Here is a 14,736-nt window from a genome sequence, read left to right as displayed (position 1 = left end):
ACATGATACGAGCGCTAATACTAATCACCAAGCGTAGCAATTCTCATACAGAATCAGCCTTACGGCCAGGCTGCTTTATCTCTCCGTGAGCCTTCACGGCGCGCGCGCAAAAATTGATGTTGAAACTCGATCTTGCAGCTTGCTTCCAGAACTAGTCGCAGATATTCTGCTCTGCAGTGCTCGTCTGCTAACTCGATCGTAAACACGTACACGCACAACCATTTCCTTCCAGAAATTTCAGATAGATTGCTCATTTTATTACGATAAAAAAAATTATCCGCTATGGCATTGACTTCGCAAATCGGCAGCATTGCTCGTAACTGCAATGGACTTGCAGCTGTTCCAGCGAGGCTTAGGTAACCAATATTTTCTACATACTTTGACTGACCTTCAATCAATTCTTGACCTGATTATCTTCGCGCTAAATCGAATATTCGCACACACCCAAGAACACGTGTTTGGCTTTGCTTATTATATCAATCTCATGCGATGACTCTATTTGTTTTAGATTATTCAATTTTAAGCGACTTTGAAATTCATGATAAATCTTATTTGGTCACGTACAAATTTTGATCTAAACATACATGTAATGCGATATCCACTACTAATAGCACTGATTTCTATGAACTTCATATTATTAATTTCTTTATTTTCACTTTCTTCCAGAAGATCCTTATATACCTGTATCCTTTATGATATCCTCATCCTGCATTTGCATCAAATAACAAAATATGTATCTTGTATACTAATGGATAGTAAGCTTCATTTTCTTATAAAAACAATTTGTATTTATAGTTGAAAAACAAACATTCAATATTGTTTCAAAATTTTCAGTTCGTGGTGGTCTCATGTTGAAATGGGACCACCCGATGCCATTCTTGGAGTTACAGAAGCTTTCAAAAGAGACCAAAATCCCAAAAAAATAAATCTTGGTGTTGGAGCTTATAGAGATGATGATGGCAAACCATTTGTATTGCCAAGTGTAAAAAAGGTACATGAGAACTATCATTGCATCATCTAGAGTTGTTGTCTTAGTGTTGTGAAAAAAAAATCAAATAATATAAACTCTTTTTAAAGGCAGAGGAAAATCTTCGTGTAAAGAATTTGGATAAAGAGTACTCTCCTATTTCTGGAAGTGCTGACTTTTGTAAACATGCAATTACCTTAGCTCTTGGTACTGATAATGAAGCTATAACTAATGGCCTTGTAAGTTATTTGTGATGTTTTGTAATATTATATTCAATAAATAAACGTAAAATAAATATTAATTATGCAACTTTTTTCAGAATTCTACTGTACAAGGTATATCTGGAACAGGGTCTTTGACCATTGGAGCCCATTTTTTGAGTAAATGGTTCCCAGGAAACAAAGATATCTATCTTCCCACCCCTTCTTGGGGTAATCACACACCTTTATTCAAATTAGCTGGATTAAATGTAAAAGCATATAAGTATTACAATGCTAAAACCTGTGGACTTGACTTTCAAGGTCTTTTGGATGATGTGACTGTAAGTAATAACTATTAATTTATATGATGACATAAACAAATATTTTAATATTTTAAAATAATTAATTTCCAGAAAATTCCTGAAAAATCAATCATTCTATTACATGCTTGTGCCCATAATCCAACTGGTGTAGATCCAAAGCCAGAACAATGGGCTGAATTATCAAATCTTATTAAGAAGAAGCAACTATTTCCTTTCTTTGATATGGCCTACCAAGGCTTTGCTTCAGGTATATATCATTTGTCATTTTTTAAATTTTTTCATTATAGAATAAAAAAGTTGAGAGAACAAAATTAGCCATTCAAAATGTTTTATTTATGCTGTATTTATAGTAAATTTATTTTTTAAATTCAAGGGGATGTTATGAAAGATTCTTTGGCTGTGAGAATGTTCATCAAAGAAGGACACAATATTGCATTAGCCCAATCATTTGCCAAAAATATGGGTCTTTATGGTAATTTTTAATGTTCTTTACTCAATGTTTTTAAAATAAATTATGATTAAAACCAATTGAATTTAAAATTTGTAGGCGAACGTGTTGGAGCATTTTCTTTGATCAACTCTGACAAAGATGAAGCTGCTCGTACCATGTCTCAAATAAAAATTTTAGTTAGACCAATGTATTCTAATCCTCCTATCAATGGAGCTCGCATTGTTAGCGAAATTTTAGGTAATGATGAATTGAAGAATCAGTGGCTCGTTGATGTCAAAGGAATGGCTGATCGTATTATCTCTGTGCGATCTAAACTCAGGGAAAATTTAAAAAAGAATGGCAGTACTCGTGACTGGTCACATATTACTGATCAAATTGGAATGTTCTGCTTTACCGGTCTCAAAGCTCCAGAAGTAAGGCAACAAGTTTTATACTTCTACTCTTTGATAAACTTAAATTTTAAAACAAATGTTATATTTGAATAGGTTGAAAGACTTACAAGAGAATTCAGCATTTATCTTACCAAGGATGGCAGAATATCCATGGCTGGTGTAACATCTAAAAACGTTGAATACCTTGCCCATGGTATACATGAAGTTACCAAGTAATCTACCACAACTTAAATAATCCCAATTTGAGTATTTTTCACCTTAAGTAACTAAATCTCTTATGTGCACACAAACAAGATATTCAACACAATCAATATAAACGTCCGATTGATAAATAGATATAAACATGAACTTCTATATATTTTGACATTAAGAGATACTAATATGATATATTTAAAGATTAATGTACAGTGCATTTACTGATATATACAGCGTGTTATTTTTTTAAAGAAAATCACTGCTGGCAGTGTAGTAAGTGCAATTTTCAATGCATCCTGCCTGTTACATTATGCATACATAATTTATATAAATAATTTTTAAATTGTAAAAAAAAACTAACATTCCTCTCTTCTAAGATTTAAAAAAAGTTTTTATAGTAACATTTTGTCTTGACCAAGGAAATCATGAATATTATATACTAGGACAGTCGTAATTTGCTATCATTTTTTTTTTATTAAACTTCCTATTTTGACTATGGAATAGACTTCATGATGAAATTAAGATGATTTAAAAATTGACCAGTGATTGAGAATAAACGAGTGAATGATTGTATTTACAAATATAAAATGATGCAAGTTATGTTCAGTTCTTTATTTCCAACCCCTGCCAACTGCCTGAACTGACACTTTTGGCCTGTACATTTTCACGGAGTTTCATTTGATCGATACAGGTGAACGCGGCAATATCGCATATCACATATGTCTCAGCCATGCAAGTATTATTATGCCAACGAGAACAACATCATAAAAGGCCAAGAAAAAGAGCCTCCGCCTAAGTAGTGCAACACATCACGGAATCAACAATGAGCCACGGTTGTCATGGAGAGCTTGAAAAGCTCCTCGCGCCTTTTAACTAGCCGGTTCGCGTGCACGCAGTCGTGTTTACTGTGAACCTTAGTCGAACATGCCGAACGCGCCAGGCCCATGAGGCAACAAAATTTTACTCGTCGTTTGCAGTAAAAACAAGCATAAATCATGGCGAATGCCGTCGAGCAGGTGCTCGAAGATCTCGGTTGGAACGAGGGTTTCCGATTGCCAATTGCAAATACCGAAAATAAACGTTTGGAAGAAGAGGTCAGTTAATAAGTATCTTATTTTTTTTTCTATTAATCAATCGGCGAATGAATGAAATCTGACTGCAGGTCGAGCGAAAAACTCGAGAGAGAGCATCGCTTCGGGCTGCGCTTGAAAACACCCAGGAACGCATACGGGAAATCCGCAAACATGCCAGCGATATCAAGGCCGAGGAGAATCAGCGTCGTCGCCTCCTCGGCGCTCATTCGGGCGAAGTCGAAGCCGAGCAACGTCTTTACAAACTCGCTCAGGCCGAGGAGTCGAAAATCCAGCAGGATGCGCGCAACTGCGAGAAAAAGACGAAAGAGACCGACGAGAAATTGCAGACCCTGCAGAGCAACGTGGCCAAATTGACGAAAAAATTGGAAAGCATAAAAAAAAATATACTAGTCGATCGAGATAAGCTGTTAGCTTGGGAGGAGAGGTTGAATAGAAAAGACGAGAGAAACCAATTGATCGAGCAATTTGTCAAGAGCGACGAAAAAACGTTCAAGGTAGGTTGAGATACAATTCCGTTGAAGGTCGTTGAAAAATAGATCCCCTAACTCGATCGGTTCTGTTTGAAGAAAGTAGAATTAGAGAGGCAGACGTTGAGCGAGAAAGCGGAGACTTATCGGCAAGCCGTTGTAAAAAGCGTCGGGGACATTCAAGAGCTGGAGCTGAATTTGGAAAAAAGTGCACGCCTCTACAACCAAGCGGTGAAGGATCGTCGCCAGCTGATGAAGCAGTGGTCCCAGAGCATACAAGTGTTGACCCAGCGAGACAAGTCGATCTTCGATGCTCTGCGCGACATCAACGAGCTGCGCGAAATCGCCAAAGAGCGCATGGACTCTTACCAAGAGCAGGAGAGATTTCTGCAGATCCAAGAGCAGGAGAACAAAGAGACCGAGGACAACATTCGTCATTTGGAGAAAGAGCTGATGATCCGCAAAGGGGAGCAGCAGAAGCTCGCCACGGCTCTCGACTCCTTTCTTCTGGAGTATCAAGTTCGCAAGAAGGAGCTGCAGGATATGGCGCGCCAAGTCGAGGACACCAGAGCCAGCAGCAAGCGAAAGAAGAACGACTTGGAAAACAAAGAGTTGAAGATGACCGATTGCAAGACGAGAATCAAGGAGCTGAAGGAGACCTTGAAGAACATCGATCATCAGAAGATGAACACCGAGGAGAGAACTTGTCAGTTGCAAGAGCTCTTGGAGGTGAGACGTTTGAAAGCTAGCCAGCTGTAGATCGTTGCAACGGATTATCCATTTACAGAGAGAAGAAAAGCGCAAGGCGTCCATGCTGAAAGAAACGAATCGCCAACAAAGTTTGCTGCTGAAATCGGTGCAACGCCAATCGGAACTCGAGGGCGAGGTGAAGGTGGCGCGCATGCGACAGCAGGCCGAGTTCAAGCGTCACGATCAGCTGAAGCAGGAGCAAGTCCAGCTGGAAAAGTTTCTGAAAGATCGCCGCGAGTGGGTGTATCGCACGGATCTCGAAGTTCAGAGGTGCGAGATGCGCCTGGCCTTGGTCATGGGACAGGTCCGCGACAAGGAGGAACTCGAGGCCAAGCAGCAGAGGATCGAGCAGTTGAAGAGGATCGCCAAGGAGAAGGCCGAGGTGGCCAAGGTTTTGAGCAATCAGTTGTCGCAAGTCGAGGTGATTAGCCGAACGATAGGCTACCCGAGTCGAGTACTCTGGCCCGACTACTTTTTATTGACTTTTAACGGCTCGATTTCCAGAACGACGTGAGACTCATCGCCAAGGCGATCGAGAGCAACGCCGAGGAGGTGAAACGATTGAACAATCGCAAGCAGGATTTGGCTCTGCTGATCGACGGCGGCGAGAAACAGCTGAAACTGGCTCAAGCCGCGTACGAGGAGCGCCGAGTCGAGGAGAGCCTCCTCGAGCTGAAGCTGAAGGAGGCGACCAAGATCGTGGCCAAGGTCGACGACAAGCTCTTCGACCTGGAGGAGTGCGCCGTACACATGGAGGCGGCCATGCAGGAGAGACGCTGCGAGATCAACGACCAGAGGGAGCGACTCAACATGCAGAAGAAGATCCTGTCGGCCGAGTGCGGCGAACTGCGCAGTGTCCTGTTGGAGCGCCGCTCGAGGCTCCAGCAGTTGCGCTCGCGCTACGAGCTGCTGGTGGCGACCCTCGGCAAGAACCCCGAGGACGGCGGCCCTCTCACGACTGCCTACCTCCTCATACAGAGCGCCCAGGAGCGCTACCTGCTGCAGGAGCGCGGCAACAAGCTCGACATGGCCATCAGGAAGGCCGAAGCCGAGATCCGCAGCATGGAGAACACTTTGAGGCTCGTTAACGTCTGCAACGACAAGTACAAGTCGAGCCTGTCTATCGTCGACGACAAAGGCCCGGAGAAGTTGCAGCAGAAGAAGCTCGACGAGGAGCTCTTTGAGGCTCTCGACAAGCTCAGGACCAAACGACAGGCCCTCGCTAAGCTCCAGGACGATTTGAAGGTCTGTTTTACCTGGGATATGCGAAATCTTATTGGGCTAGCCAACGATTTAAAACGTCCATCTCGTTCGTCCTTAGAGTATGGAAGATAACTGCGAGCAGTTGGACAAGGACGTGAAGAGGGTCAAGGACGAGAAGGAGGACAAACGCGAGATCGCCTCGAGTCTCGAGCAGCAGATAACCGAGCAGAGAGACAAAATCTCCAGGGCCGATAAAAACCTACGCAAAGTTCTCAAGGACGTGCAAAACAAGTGCATCTGCTCTTCCGACGAGACGATAATACTGCAAGAGGTGAGTCCTTGGCTTTGTGCACGATTATTTATGCGATTCAATCGGTAATGCAAAAACTAATGAATCGGCTGCAGAGGGATATAGCCGTGCGCGAGCTGAGCGAGCAAAACAATCTGGCGCTTCAGCGCATAGCCGAGTTCGCCATACGCCACATCGAGGCGGAGGCCTACGTGAAGAAGCTGCTGTCCGAGCGGAACATCGAGCTGCCGTCGGCCTGTCTCTACGCCAAGAGCCCGGCCACGACGACGCCCCGGAGCAGCTGCGCCTCGTCGAGCCGCTTGTCCACGAGCCGCTCGAGCCACGCCAATCTGACGGCCAGGAGCAAACTTAGTCTCGCCACCGGCTCGAGGGAGGCCACCGTCTCGAGGATGCGCTTCGAGCCTGACTTTTCAGGTAAACTCTCTCATTCGCGATCGCCCCATCTCACCTGCTCTTTTCCATTTACCTTATTTATAAATTTCTTCTTCCCTTGTAGATACTGCGAGGACGTCGAAGTCGACCGCTAATTCAATCCAAAAAGGCTCGTCTCAAGCCAAGTGACGTTGCTACGTTTTCCTCGCACTCCATACCTCGTGTCACTTTGTATGAATGTAGACGCGAGAACGCTGCGCCACACGGGGAAAATCATCTTTTATTTTTTCCTAGCTCAGAATGTACATTTTGGTTTTATTCGTTTTTCAGTAACGACTGTGCAATACATGTGATTTTAACGTTATTTATATATTTTACGTTTACGTTTAATGGCAGATATTTTTTAAATGCGATAAAATGTCATTTAAAAAATATGAGTATTTTACGCCGAATAAAAAATCATTTTTTGTCATAAGCCTTCACCTCTTTATGTTGATTCGTCAAGTAAACGATCTCTAAGTAAAATTCGTTACAATAATTATAACTATGCGATTTTTTTATCCCGAAACTGATTTATACCTTTATATAACGAGAATATGATAAGAATGATTATTACAAGCTGTTTTTTGGAAGAACTTCTTTGCCGATGAAGAAGGAAAACATCCATACTCTAAAAATGTTCAATGGAAATAAAAACTGATTCTATTTGCCAGATAAAAACGATATTGTTGTCAGCTTTTATATCAAGGCATAATCGGATTTGTGAATAAATTTTTTTTTAAATTTTTTCCGTAGAATTTTGATGTAGAAAAACGATTAAAGTACATGACACATGATTAAAGTTGTGACACATTACACCGATAAAACAATTTTTCAATATTTTTCATTCAAAAACTCAACATCGGTCAATTCGTCACTCAAAATGAATTCGTTGAGTAAAACTAACAACACCATAAGATTTCAGCTGCTACGAGTGGGAGGAAAAGTCACCGAAACACGAGTGCAATCTGCCATCGAACGAGAAGTGGTCGATCCACGGCATCTGGCCGACCCAGAACCACACGATGGGCCCGTTCTTCTGTAATGAGTCGTTGCACTTTGATTTGGCCGCCCTCGAGCCGTTGAGAGCCAAGCTGGAGGTCAAGTGGATCGACTTGCACAAAGGCGGAAAGCCGCACGAGTTCTGGAAGCACGAGTGGGAGAAGCACGGCACGTGCGCCATCGACATCGAGGAGGTGAGCAACGAAAAAAAGTACTTCCAGAAGGGCCTCGATTTGATCGAGAAATACGACATGAAGGGGGTGCTGGCTCAGGCTGGCTTGGCGCTCAATCGGTCCTACGATCTGCAAGATTATTTGGCAGCCGTCAAAAAGGTCTTGGGCACTAATGCCTACGTCGAGTGCGTCAGAAATCACGTGAGTTCCTCACTTCCTACAGGCGTAAACAAAGAAACAAAACATTAATGACTGACACAGGCTCTCTCTCTCTCTCTCGTTGCAGAAAAAGAACGAGTCTTACGTATCGGAATTAAGAATATGCTTCGACAAGAAATTCCAGCTGATCGATTGCAACGGCATCCCCGAATTTCCGAGCAATTGCAAACGCAGCGACAAAATAATCTATCCGGCCTGTCCACCAGAATTAATCGCTCCGCCGACGGTTAAACAAGTTTGACGCGCGCTTGCCAATATCATCAATATTAATCGAGTGCGAGAGGCAGTGTCGGATTTTTTTCATTCGCACCATATCGACAACGAATCGCACTGATTCATTTGACGTTTCTTCCTATGTAAATAGTTGGGATGTATGTGAGAGCCAAAAATGATTTTAATCAACTTTGTTTGCGCATCAATACATTTTTTATTCATAATTGTGCTCTACATTAAACTTGTGTCATTCATTTCGTCCACGTTAAATTTGAAATGACGTTTGTTGCTCTTTTTACAAGGTCCTGTGTCGAGTCGAAAAGATTCGCCGAGTCTCGGTAGCTTTTTAAATATATTGCGCAGCTTTGATTCATTTTTTGGTACATCTGGCTTACCGCGAGTCAGTTATACTAAAAAGCTACAAGCTCGAGCCGAGTATTTCATTAGAGCGAAAAGCAGCCAGTCGCAAAGTAGTCGAGCTAATGAAACTGCCCCACCGAGTTGAAAAAAAGGAGCGTATATTTACGTGAGTATATTTTGCCACCCACCGAGCCAAGCTCAAATAAGTCCATTAGAATTGAGAAGTCGAAAGGTGAGTCCACAAAACTACCGAGCAGAATAAATAAAGTTGATTTGCGATTTTTCAGTGAAGACGATTTGTTCGACCATATTTTACAATGGAACATGGAGAATATGTATCCCAACGGCATTAGCTCGTTGTTTAGTCTGATATTTATTATACACCAACAAATTCACACACTCGAGTACATATGTTACCTATAGGTACACGAGGATGAGTTCTGATTTCCCTGCAGATTACCCTCGGTGTAAATATGATGTATCGACGCGAAGGATGTGCCGCCTTACCTTTTGCTTTCGCTTGTGACCGATATTTTGGTTTCTGCATCAAATTGCCAGTCGTTACGAATTTTTATACAATGTGTTGTGATTATATATTTTTTATAAATTGAAACATGCTACATTTTTTGAGGGATATTTTTTATTTTATTTTAATTTGAAAAAGTAAATTAAGCATTTCAAGTCAATACGAGAACAATTTTTCAATTAATTACAATTTTTCTATGGATCTGCAGAATCGATCGATCTGTCCCTCTTCCGATGTAGATGATCTTCCAAATTGACTGCCTGGTGCAATTCTAAAAGTACTTCATTTATGAATGAATGACTACATGTGGAGCATTCGTAACCTCGAGCACGATGTCTTTTTTTATTGTTAGAGGCCATGACTTGATTCCTCAGAATGCAATATGTTATTTTGTCTAATGGTTCGAAGCAAATTTCTTTGGCTTTTATGTCAAACTTGTTGCTCGTGTCATTGTAATAGATATTGTATGTTCCGTCTTCGAGACCATTTTCTTCTTCATCCGATAAAATTATAAGTATTAATCCTGCCTCTCTTTCGTAGACAGTTATATCCACAATACCGGTTCCGTTCAAAAAGTGTCCTTCGGAACTGCTGGTATCCGATGTCCATAATTTTTTTTCTTTTTGTTTAAAGGATTCTTCCAACTTAATAGTGGATATGTGGTAAAGTTCATCTTGAGAGGTGTTCATAATTTGTACCAGCTTGATGCTTGCTAACTCTCTTGGTTCTCGCTCAGCTTTGTTATTTATTAATAGTAAAAATGCTGGGTTCTGTTGACCAATTTTGTTCTTTAAGATGACTGCGAACTTGAATGTTTCTTTTTCAGTAAATAAATGGGTCAAGCCCTTTATCCAGCCGTTGTTGGTGTTTTTTTTAATGTGTTTGCAAAGACTTTGGATTGACATGATAGCTAACGTTTACTATAATTTGTTCAACTGTTTCAATCTCGAGCAGTGAGTGTAGACTGAAAAGCGAAAATCAAAATAACGTACTTTGAGTTGGTAAATTCAAGAAGTGTTGATATTATGTTTATATTTTTAACATTATTTTGAACGAATACAAGACTCATTTATGAATATCGAAACTCAGATATTCATATACTCATTGTTGTATTATTAATTTATTATTTGCGTACTCATTTCAAATTTAAGTATTTATTATTTTCTGCCGCGAGGATAGAGGAAAGAAAGCGCTGACTTTTTCCATCTTCGATATTTCCCGCGCGTGTCTTATCTGCGTTCGATGTATTTTGCACGACTATTTGAAAGTCCAGGGCAAGTCTCGGGTACTTTGGCTATGTGTATTTTTGCATTCAACGTTCGCGAGCGGAGCAGCTCGAGTTAATAGTCGTTTTTTTTCTCTCTCTCTCTCGACTGATTAATTGTCAGCGAGCGGGACGAGCGGTTTACTACCTGTAAATTCAGGACGAGCAGCGAGCTTTCAACGACGATACATATACGTACCTTAATACTTAAAATTGAATCTCGGGCGTGTATATTTACGCAATTTTGCAGCACTTAAAAAATGTCAAGTTTTCGTCGTCGTTTCCATTTCGCATGGCTTTGTCGCAGACTATCCTGCAGAATAAAGATAACCAAGTTGGAATTGTTTCAGATGAATAATTGAAATTCGTGAATGCGCCTATAGCTGACGCAAACTCCTCGTGTTTAGTATCTGAATTATCAAGTTTTCGAGGGGTATAAAGAGCGTCTCTCGCTGCGCCGAGGAATTGGCCCGTGAAACTTTGAAGGAAAAGATGAAAAGTTGCGCGAGCAACTTAATCGACGACTCTCCTCCAAGGATGACGGATTCAGCCCGAGACTGCAGCTTTTGACTGAATTTTTTCTGTCGCCCAATTTACAACGGAATTTCTTCAATTCAGTGTAAATAGCGGAATGTAAGTAATAGCTTTTCGAGCACTTAATTCGAATCTTCTGTATATACTCAATGAACGAACTATCCAGAGCTGCAGGCTCGAGTATTTGAGCTGCGAATTCTCGATGCCATTGAAATTTAATCATACGGTCTTTCGCTTTGATTTAATAGGTGCACCTCAAACTTTGCAGTATTGGCAGTATTCTCGTTCTTTCTTCGAGTTTCGCGTGTACCGTCACTGCTTCGATAAACAGCTCGAAAGAGAGTCCAAAGTCAACGGACTCGAAAGAAATGGCAAAATATGTTGAAAACCGAATTGTCAACGGCCGGACGTGCCGAGAGCCTTTCATAGTTGAGCTTTGCCGCTGGAGATGCAGACTTTTCCCCAAGTATACTCGGCGCTTTGCACTCGTGACACGTTCGATATAGCGAACATATGAGAATATCACGAGAACAATAAAGACATTTTATTGGGTGAAAATTTCGAAGGAGGAAAAGCAAGTGGTTGTGGCGCGGCGTCACGCCTGTTGATTTATGCGCGCACGAAACGAGATAATTCTCGTAATACGTGAGCGCGATCGTATACATGGATGTAGCGAATTTTGTAATTCAATCAATTGTGCGCGTGCAGACGCACACGACCGATCTCGCTTCGTATCATATAATAATGCGAAACAGCTCGGGTAGGTACGCAGTAATGTCCGACGCTCGGAATTCATTATACATTCGACAGATTATTCCACGCACAAGTATGACTCAAGTTTCTGCCGCATATGCATATAATTCATGCGCGCTATAACGAAAAGCTTAAACAAACACGAGATGTGCATATTATTCGGAAAACGAATACTCTGCAGAGATCGATTTTTTCTCTTTTTTTTTTTTTGCTCCACTGCATTATCGAGGCTAGAAAACGCGCTTCGGGATTTTCCCGCGCAGCTCGTCGTGTCAGCAGCTCAGCATGTTCCCTCGGACAACACCATAGTTAACGTGAAAAAGAAGATCCGCGACAATGTGTACAACTTTTACGAGGACGGCTTCGCCCTCCGAGAGAGTGAGTGCGAACATATCTTTGGTGTATTTTTTCCTTGCCGCTGTTTGTGTTTTTTTGGGTAGATCGGTCAAACGACATGAATGCAGTCAGCGTCGCTTCAGTAACAATTAGAAAGTGTAAATCCAGTGAAGTAGGCCGGGCTTATGCCAAGCCATGTGCTACTGTTATTACTGCTAGCATACGTTATACACCCACGAGGGTCTCCCACTACGCTGGATTTAAGATCTTCACTAGTTAATGATACAACCACGTGCTCGCACTCTCTCGATATAGATCGTAGAGAATAGTCAGTGCACCTTACGACGCCGCAGCGTGAGCAACGAAGAGAGATTACATCAACTACCGCAAGTGACTCTCGAAAAGTGAATAAACTTTGAATAATTACAAGCTAAACTGTATTTCCGTGCAAGTGTGTAAAAATATGGCCAGCGACGATTTCAATCAATTTTTAATTGCTTTTTCTCATTTCGATTGCTTTCATGAAAATATCGATTCACAGATGAATCAAAAAATACTAAAACAATTGAAGGTCTATCGAGAAAATCACAATTGGGAGAATAAAGAAATGCATGACTCAATTTACGAAACATTTTGTAAATATTTTATATATTATACCATAAATAGGAATGTTGGACTTCCAGACCTCCAAGAGATTTTTCATCGAGAAGAAATTGATTGTTTACTCATGAAGGCCACGGAATACAACTACACCACCTTGGTCAGGTTTGTTATTAGGACAGGATACAAAGACGAGCCTGAGCTCGATGAAGACGGCAAGCCATTGGCATCTCGCACCACACCAGTAAATGTTAGTTTAAGATTCAAGACTCATAATCGGGATATCCTGATCCGTGATCTTTTTAGAATATACAACAGATTTGATGTGAATTACACCGACGAATCTGGAGTATCACACTTTCACGTGGCCTGCATGGCTGGCTGTCTCTACGTCGTCAAACAATTATTCAAGTTAGTGCGGGATCCCAATTTCCCCGTGCAAGAAACAGGCGATTCCCCGCTGCATTTGGCCCTGCGCTACTACCAGAAGAAGGTGGCCGAATGGCTGCTGAGAAAAGGCGCCAGTCCTACTTTAGTGAATTCAAAGGGGTTGACTCCCCTGCACGTGATTTGTGGGAGAATCGATGACGTCGATTTGGCGGAGATGTTATTCAAGTTCGCCAACGACAAACATCAGCCGATAAATATCAATGCTCAGGACAAGTTTGGGGACACACCATTGCACTTGGCTCTGAGGAGAGGACGCGACAAGGTTGCCGAGTGGTTGCTGAGAAAAGGTGCAGATCCGAATGTGGCCAACGTTCAAGGATTGACTCCTCTTCATGTGATTTGTAAGAGAAACAAGGATGACGGCTTGCTGGAGAAATTCTTTAAGACAAACAACGAAAAACATAAAATGTTGCAGGTCGACGCTTTAGACAAGTTGGGCCGGACACCTCTTCAATGGGCCGTGACAAGATTCTTGCCGGGTGCGGTCGAGAGTTTGATGAATAATGGTGCTGATATATCTTGCTTCGTTTTTCCAACTGAGAGTCACTTCGATGAGGGATTAACAAAGGAGGAGACTGAAGGGTGGTACAGTTTGAAACTGACAGTAGCTTCGGGTTCTTTGGCCGTTGTCGAATGTCTGGAGAATGGAGGATATGAGCTGACCCGAAGCGACGCCTTGACCATTATGAAATTATTCGCCAAGTATGGATTGTTCAATGAGTTGTCGTATGTTTTTCAAGATTCGCCTAACGACGAAGACTACTTAAGTATGGCAAAAAGAACGATGGTAATTCCGAGTCTGTCACTCTACGACCTGACTCGGTTACGTCCCAAAGATGCGTCAAAATTACTCACATATCAGGACTACTTGGATTTGTCACGTACAAGATACTTACAGAAATTCTGTAGGTATCATGAGGATTTTCAACTACATTTGTGTGAGAAACTGTCGAGAGGATTTTTCCGAGTCTGGGCACTGGAATGTTTTATGGAGCTGACGCAATGTCGAATGCCAATTGAGTGCTGTGAAATGATCATCGATGAATCATTCCCGAACAAAGACTCATACGATATTTGCTTGGCAGCAACAGGACAAAGTTTGTGATAGCGATCAGCGCAAGTTATTTTTAATGCCTATTCGCGGTGTGCACGTGGATGACGGGGATACCAGTGCTAGCATCGATTTTAACGTGTGCTCTTATGAAAATGACTTCCATGTATGCCAGCGGCGCTCACCGAACTAAATTTCTCCTCATAAGAAATAACTTGGGAAATGCTTCCAAAGTGCAATTATTTTAATGTTACATAATTTTACATATTATTTAAATAAATAAATTTTAATAAGTCAAACGTATTTATTCATACATTGGTTAAAAAAAACATGATTGGAAATGCATACACAAGTGGACGAAGCATATTTCACAGTCACACACCTATATTAATATCAATTCACAACTTTATATAAAAATTCAACTTGAATTATTAAAAACTAGTTGAAAACTACAATTTAATAGAAAATTCAATTGTTCAGAATTGATTTTTC

At 41.4% G+C, this 14,736-nt stretch overlaps 4 protein-coding genes across 10 annotated transcripts; all 4 read left to right on the top strand.

The window, feature by feature from the left end:
• Positions 1-38: 38 nt before the first annotated feature.
• LOC106653639 (aspartate aminotransferase, mitochondrial) lies at positions 39-3,119 on the top strand. Its single transcript, XM_014373198.2, has 8 exons — positions 39-356; positions 835-991; positions 1,078-1,206; positions 1,287-1,508; positions 1,581-1,737; positions 1,864-1,962; positions 2,038-2,354; positions 2,427-3,119. The coding sequence occupies exons 1-8, from the start codon at positions 283-285 to the stop codon at positions 2,547-2,549; spliced, it is 1,278 nt and encodes a 425-aa protein (XP_014228684.1). The 5' UTR covers positions 39-282; the 3' UTR covers positions 2,550-3,119.
• Positions 3,120-3,197: 78 nt separating this feature from the next.
• LOC106653552 (coiled-coil domain-containing protein 39) lies at positions 3,198-7,212 on the top strand. The gene is made up of 8 exons (XM_014373077.1): positions 3,198-3,622; positions 3,691-4,116; positions 4,189-4,818; positions 4,877-5,260; positions 5,344-6,084; positions 6,161-6,373; positions 6,448-6,766; positions 6,849-7,212. The coding sequence occupies exons 1-8, from the start codon at positions 3,524-3,526 to the stop codon at positions 6,911-6,913; spliced, it is 2,877 nt and encodes a 958-aa protein (XP_014228563.1). The 5' UTR covers positions 3,198-3,523; the 3' UTR covers positions 6,914-7,212.
• LOC106650767 (ribonuclease Oy-like) lies at positions 7,142-8,463 on the top strand. Its single transcript, XM_014369000.2, has 3 exons — positions 7,142-7,161; positions 7,689-8,139; positions 8,225-8,463. Exons 1-3 carry the CDS (start codon positions 7,142-7,144, stop codon positions 8,396-8,398), a joined length of 645 nt encoding a protein of 214 aa, XP_014224486.1. The 3' UTR covers positions 8,399-8,463.
• A 1,658-nt stretch (positions 8,464-10,121) lies between these two features.
• On the top strand, positions 10,122-14,608 carry LOC106659537 (ankyrin-1-like). Of its 7 annotated transcripts, none has more exons than XM_023460281.1 (4): positions 10,122-11,153; positions 11,303-12,594; positions 12,685-12,714; positions 12,827-14,608. In XM_023460281.1, exon 4 carries the CDS (start codon positions 12,871-12,873, stop codon positions 14,296-14,298), a length of 1,428 nt encoding a protein of 475 aa, XP_023316049.1. In that variant the 5' UTR covers positions 10,122-11,153; positions 11,303-12,594; positions 12,685-12,714; positions 12,827-12,870; the 3' UTR covers positions 14,299-14,608. The 7 variants fall into 7 exon arrangements, with proteins under 7 accessions (XP_023316049.1, XP_023316046.1, XP_023316048.1 ...); XM_023460278.1 differs by having other exon boundaries at positions 12,810-14,608; XM_023460280.1 differs by lacking the exon at positions 12,685-12,714 and having other exon boundaries at positions 11,303-12,547.
• The last annotated feature ends 128 nt before the right edge of the window (positions 14,609-14,736 follow it).

Source organism: Trichogramma pretiosum, unplaced genomic scaffold (genome assembly GCF_000599845.2).
Source record: "Trichogramma pretiosum strain Unisexual culture from Peru unplaced genomic scaffold, Tpre_2.0 scaffold45, whole genome shotgun sequence".
In the NCBI taxonomy this organism is placed as follows: Eukaryota; Metazoa; Arthropoda; class Insecta; order Hymenoptera; family Trichogrammatidae; genus Trichogramma; species Trichogramma pretiosum.
This window is presented reverse-complemented; position numbering and strand designations above follow the sequence as displayed.

What these genes read in the sequence shown, in the direction of transcription:
- LOC106653639 (XM_014373198.2), top strand. Translation starts at nt 283, where the DNA reads ATGGCATTGACTTCGCAAATCGGCAGCATTGCTCGTAACTGCAATGGA. An exon ending in GCTGTTCCAGCGAGGCTTAG is followed by an intron (nt 357 to 834) that starts GTAACCAATATT and finishes CAAAATTTTCAG; the next exon opens with TTCGTGGTGGTCTCATGTTG. An exon ending in CAAAAATATGGGTCTTTATG is followed by an intron (nt 1,963 to 2,037) that starts GTAATTTTTAAT and finishes TAAAATTTGTAG; the next exon opens with GCGAACGTGTTGGAGCATTT.
- LOC106653552 (XM_014373077.1), top strand. Translation starts at nt 3,524, where the DNA reads ATGGCGAATGCCGTCGAGCAGGTGCTCGAAGATCTCGGTTGGAACGAG. An exon ending in GCGACGAAAAAACGTTCAAG is followed by an intron (nt 4,117 to 4,188) that starts GTAGGTTGAGAT and finishes TTCTGTTTGAAG; the next exon opens with AAAGTAGAATTAGAGAGGCA. An exon ending in ATCAGTTGTCGCAAGTCGAG is followed by an intron (nt 5,261 to 5,343) that starts GTGATTAGCCGA and finishes CTCGATTTCCAG; the next exon opens with AACGACGTGAGACTCATCGC.
- LOC106650767 (XM_014369000.2), top strand. Translation starts at nt 7,142, where the DNA reads ATGTCATTTAAAAAATATGA. An exon ending in ATGTCATTTAAAAAATATGA is followed by an intron (nt 7,162 to 7,688) that starts GTATTTTACGCC and finishes ATAAGATTTCAG; the next exon opens with CTGCTACGAGTGGGAGGAAA. An exon ending in TCGAGTGCGTCAGAAATCAC is followed by an intron (nt 8,140 to 8,224) that starts GTGAGTTCCTCA and finishes CTCTCGTTGCAG; the next exon opens with AAAAAGAACGAGTCTTACGT.
- LOC106659537 (XM_023460276.1), top strand. Translation starts at nt 12,607, where the DNA reads ATGGCCAGCGACGATTTCAATCAATTTTTAATTGCTTTTTCTCATTTC.